General features: G+C 49.2%; 1 protein-coding gene across 1 annotated transcript; it reads left to right on the top strand.

Moving 5' to 3' along the window:
* Positions 1-489: 489 nt before the first annotated feature.
* On the top strand, positions 490-3,258 carry LOC128334120 (metallothionein-1). Its single transcript, XM_053270402.1, has 3 exons — positions 490-643; positions 1,308-1,373; positions 3,024-3,258. Exons 1-3 carry the CDS (start codon positions 613-615, stop codon positions 3,116-3,118), a joined length of 192 nt encoding a protein of 63 aa, XP_053126377.1. The 5' UTR covers positions 490-612; the 3' UTR covers positions 3,119-3,258.
* Positions 3,259-4,792: the final 1,534 nt, after the last annotated feature.

Raw genomic sequence — 4,792 nt, forward strand, 5'->3', positions numbered from 1 at the left:
CAGCACAGTACCTCCTGTGACTGTTGCTGGTCGTGTATCTTATGTTTCTTTTTAGATTGTGAGCCCTTTGGGGACAGGGAGCCATTTCAGTTATTCAATTATTTATCTCTGTAAACCGCTTTGTACACTTTAGTTAAAAAGCGGCATATACATATTTGTTGTCGTTGTTGTTGATAGGAGTTGTAGTCCGACGTCTGGAGACACAAGGTTGGGGACCGTTGCTTTCATATGCCTGATCACCTCTAGGCTGGGATCTGGCTGGACCCGAGCAGGATCTAGGTAGGATCACCTCTAGAAAACCTGGCCGGGGCGGGCAGGCAGGCAAGCAAGCCGCCTTATGCTGGGCTCCCGCGTCCCCGCCGCCCTTTGGAAAGGAAGGGTCCGAGCCGCCTGCTTCGCCGCCCCACCGGCGGCGCGCCAACCACCCCCTTGATCCACGTTGCAGAAGAGCAAGGCCGGCGAGCTGGTTGGTTTGCGGGCGGTGGGTGGGGCCGCTTTGCACTTGATTCCGGGGATAAATAGCAGGCGGGCGCCACGCCGGAGTCAAGCCGCCGTCCGTGTGCACCTGAGCCTCCTAGCAGATCCCGGAGCGAACCAGCCCCACCCATCCGGATGGATTCTCAAGATTGTCCCTGCATGACTGGTGAGAGCGCGCTTGCTTGTCCTTGCAGAGCGAGGCGCCTGCCTGGCGTGCCTCGCCTTCCCTTGCTGGCTCTCTCTCTCATATTCCCGATTTCTGAGAAGGCAGCCTTTTCGCACGCTCCTCGTGCGCAAGGGCTTGAGCTCCGCTTCGCCCTGGAGTGCTGGTTTGAGAGGATGGGGTCGGCGCTCGGAGGCAGGCGCGCATCTTTCTTGCATGTAGGCAGTCCCCGCTTCAAGCGCTGGCTGGCAGCATCTCCCGCCTGGTAGCACGAAGGAGAGACTCCTGCTTGGAGAGCTGCTGCCAGTCAGTGTTGAGCTGGCTGGGCATAAGGCAGCTTCATGTGAGGTCGGCTTGGGGCACCTTCCTAGCTTCGTCGCCTGCTGCCTTCTTCCGGATGTCTCTACCGAGTTCTCTTTCTCTGCCAAGGCAAAATAAAATCGTGGTCTTGCTTCACTGGCCGGGAGGACAACAGAGTTGTGCCAAAGAGTGTGGCTTTTGGCCATCTGGTGCCTGTCGCCTGACAATAATATAGACCAAGAGCTGCTTTGCATCCTAGACAGCTTGAGAAAGGAAGAGTGCCCTGCTGGAGATGCTAAACTGGTTGCTTGGTACTGAGTTTTGGCCCCTGGGGGTTCTCATGAGTTGCCTGTTTCTCCTCTCCTAGGTGGTGCATGCACCTGTGGCAACAACTGCCAGTGCAAAAACTGCGCGTGCAAGAGCTGCAAAAAGAGTAAGTATGTGGGCTGGCTGTCTGGAGGGTGGGGTCTGGGCCACTTAACTTTTTCCTTGCTCAGCCCACAACCAGGAGAGCGGAGGGGTGAGGGCAGACAGACCACTAGGTCTGTCTCTGGGTTGGTATTGCAGTAGTACTGAGCTTCTGGCACAGCCGTAGCAACCACCAGGCTTGGGAGATGGAGAGCAGAAGTAGGTGGAAAGGAATGGAATAGGATGCAATCTGTGTGTGGTCTCAAACCTCTTATGCCGCACAGAGCAGGTCGAACCTCATCATGTGCCTCATCTCTGCAAGCACTTGATAGAGGGTTGTGAAACTGCATTTATGCTCACTTTCGTTGATTGACAGCTAGAGACCCGTGCCTGAAAACTTGGAGAGCCCTTGCCAGTCACTGTAGCCAGTGCTGAGCTAGATAGACCTGACTTGGTATAAGGTGGCTTCTTATGACCACTAGAAACTCGAATTATCATAGGAAAAGTTGGTAAAACACAGCAGCTAAGAGACTGCCGCTAGACATCAGACTGTTCAGATTTTGTCTCTGCTGAGCTTAAACTGGTTATCTAGGCTTGCCTAATATATCAGCCTTGGTCCTTGCTGTATGATAATACCAACAGCCCACATCATAGGCGTGTAGTTTGATTCTTCACTAAAGAGAGCTAACATTTTACTTATAACATTTTACTTATAAAAACAATGCAGCCATGAATAAAGTTTCCTGAGAAAATAGGCTGGTACATCAAAGTGTGATACCAATAGCAGTGAGAGCATATCTCTGTATGCGAGTTGCTGTGGGTCTGGATAGAGTCCATTTATTTACAAAATTCTCAAGTCTTATGGGTCAAGAATTCTGACTAGATCTGGGGAAAACAGAAGGGGGGGTGCATAAGAGACTAGAAGGAAGTGGATAGTGCCTCTTTAGCTTATTATTATTAAACATATTTCTATACGACTCAAAACTTGTGTCTCTGCGTGGTTTACAACTAAAACAATTTAACACTCAATATTAAAACCATAAATCTATTTTAAGTGTCGGCTACGTGTTCTTGTAGCCAGGAGCCTCAAATGGCAATGGCTTGATCACTGCAGCTGGCCCAAATGCAAGCCGTGCAACTGTGAGATACTTCGCTTGCAGGAGTGCAGTTTGTCGCACCTGTTCCAGGCAACGCAGTGGGAGTAGCCTTGTTCTGTTCAGGGTGCTGCTGTAGCTGCAACTGCTGAGAGGCAGTCTGCATGAATGAATCTCTGATCTGGAAAGGCTGGGGAATGATATGAAATCCGTTTGGGAATGGGGTGTGTCTGGGGAAACCAGAAGGCATTACTTGCTGTGTGCAGATCTTCGTGGCCCTAGGCACAAGCATGGGATCTAACAGTGGACATGGTCCTCTGTATTGTCCAATGCACAATGACTTGCTCTCACACCAGCCCTGTGAGGTAATTAGTTGGTACTAGTACCCTTTTAGAGCTGAGACTGAACAGCACTAGGGTGGGTTTTGAGTCCAGGTCTCCCAGATCCATGTTAAGTAAACACGCTGAGCCATTTTTGGAAGGGTGGTATATACATCAAATAAGTGTTGGGTCCTGCTGCACTGCCCTTGCCCACAAATCCCTACTGGCCTCACTGAATTATTTCTCTCTCTCTCTTTGCAGGCTGCTGCTCCTGTTGCCCCGTGGGCTGTGCCAAGTGTGCCCAGGGCTGTGTCTGCAAAGGGCCCCCTTCCACCAAATGCAGCTGCTGCAAGTGAACCTCTGCCTGTTCCCTGAGCTTTGATCTGTATATTTCACTACCTGCAGGAATGTAACCTTATTCTCCATTTATATATTTGTCTGCCAATTTTCTAGCATTAGATGTGAAAGAAATAAAATTATATGTATATATAATAAACTTGTGGGTTTGTTTTGTTTTGTTTTTGTTTTTTTGTTCCTTGCTTTCTCAAAAACTGGTGCCAATAATTTCTTCAAATTCCTAAAATGTCTCCCTAAAAGAGGTAATGGCTTGTTCTGGAGCTGCGTATTAGAATTTGGAAACCTGCTTGGATAGCAACACAGCCCAGAAAAATACAGAATAGGTTTACTGATTTTATTCCCAGCCAAGAAACTGCAAATTGTGCCCAGTTAATTCTACAAACAGCATTTACCTTAAAACAAACAAACAAACAAACTGATTCAGTGCTGGTTCATTAGTGCCTGAACAAGAGTTGTAAATCCTAACTTTTAAAAATGTTTTGGCAACCTATTCAGAAGCTTTCAATCAGTATAAACTTCACACTTCAAACTCTCAATAAAATGAATGAAATTACATAAGGGGGAGAAGTAGGAACAGCTTGCTGGATCAGACCCAATGCCCATCTAGTTCAGCATCCTGTTTCACAAGTAGCCCCACCTCCCAGATGCCTCTGAGAAGCCCACAGGCAAGAGCCGAGGGGATGCCCTCTCTCCTGCTGTTGTTCCCTGCAACTGGTATTTAGAGGCATCTTGCCTCTGAGGCTGGAGGTGGCCTTTAGCCACCAGACTAGTAGCCATTGATAGCCCTGCCCTCCATGCCCCTTTAAGGCCATCAAAGCTAGTGGCCAGCACCACATCCTGTGGCAGAGAATTCCATAGGTTAACGATGCACTGTGAAGGAAAAGTACTTCCTTTTGTTGGTCCTAAATGTCCTGGTCTTCAGTTTCATGGGATGATCCCTGGCCTGGTTCTAATGTTACAGAGGGAGCAAGTGTTTGGTTTGGCAAAAACTCTCTTGGGGTGCAAGAGCAAAATGTGCCACCCACTTGATTCAGACAAAAAGTGTACCAAGTGTGGGGAAACAATGCCTTAAATCATCCTACGGCTGCCAAGGCCTTAGAATTCTGTTGGGCAGCTGGGGTCAGCCTTCTCTTGCAAGGGTCCCAGAACGAAGGAAGGCCTCGGCATGTCCTGAGAGAGCAGTACCTGCCCGTGGATACTAGCTTTGCCATTTGTTCATTCCGTGTGCTGTCACTAAGTATCTTGATAAAATGCACCTTGAAGTTGTGACACCTTAATAGCCAGGGATTTACAGAAGCAGTACTCATGAATACCAAAAGCTTGTAAAAGAGTATCCCAAATGGCTCCAAAAACGGGGGGGGGGGGAGCTCAGACGGTCTGGGGCTGCTATGCTAGCCTGCCCTTGCCACAACTCCCTTACTGCAGGACCTGGGTCACCCTTGCTGCCACTTGCCAGCCGGTCTTTCCCAAGTGGAAAAGGCCTTGTCTGCTTCCGAGTGGGCCAGAGTTGCCCATAGTGAGCTTAGGGCTGCACCACCAAACTGGTGTCTGGTATTTCGGAGTCCTGCTGGCACTCACTTGAGAACCTTGTCTTTAAAACCATGTGAACCCGTTATTCATGCAGCCAAAGTGTGTTTCAGAAGCAAGCCCCATCGAGTCCAACAACAAGGTGC

The sequence above is a fragment of the Hemicordylus capensis genome, chromosome 9, assembly GCF_027244095.1.
Source record: "Hemicordylus capensis ecotype Gifberg chromosome 9, rHemCap1.1.pri, whole genome shotgun sequence".
NCBI lineage: Eukaryota > Metazoa > Chordata > Lepidosauria > Squamata > Cordylidae > Hemicordylus > Hemicordylus capensis.

What these genes read in the sequence shown, in the direction of transcription:
- LOC128334120 (XM_053270402.1), top strand. Translation starts at nt 613, where the DNA reads ATGGATTCTCAAGATTGTCCCTGCATGACTG. An exon ending in AGATTGTCCCTGCATGACTG is followed by an intron (nt 644 to 1,307) that starts GTGAGAGCGCGC and finishes CTCCTCTCCTAG; the next exon opens with GTGGTGCATGCACCTGTGGC. An exon ending in GTGCAAGAGCTGCAAAAAGA is followed by an intron (nt 1,374 to 3,023) that starts GTAAGTATGTGG and finishes CTCTCTTTGCAG; the next exon opens with GCTGCTGCTCCTGTTGCCCC.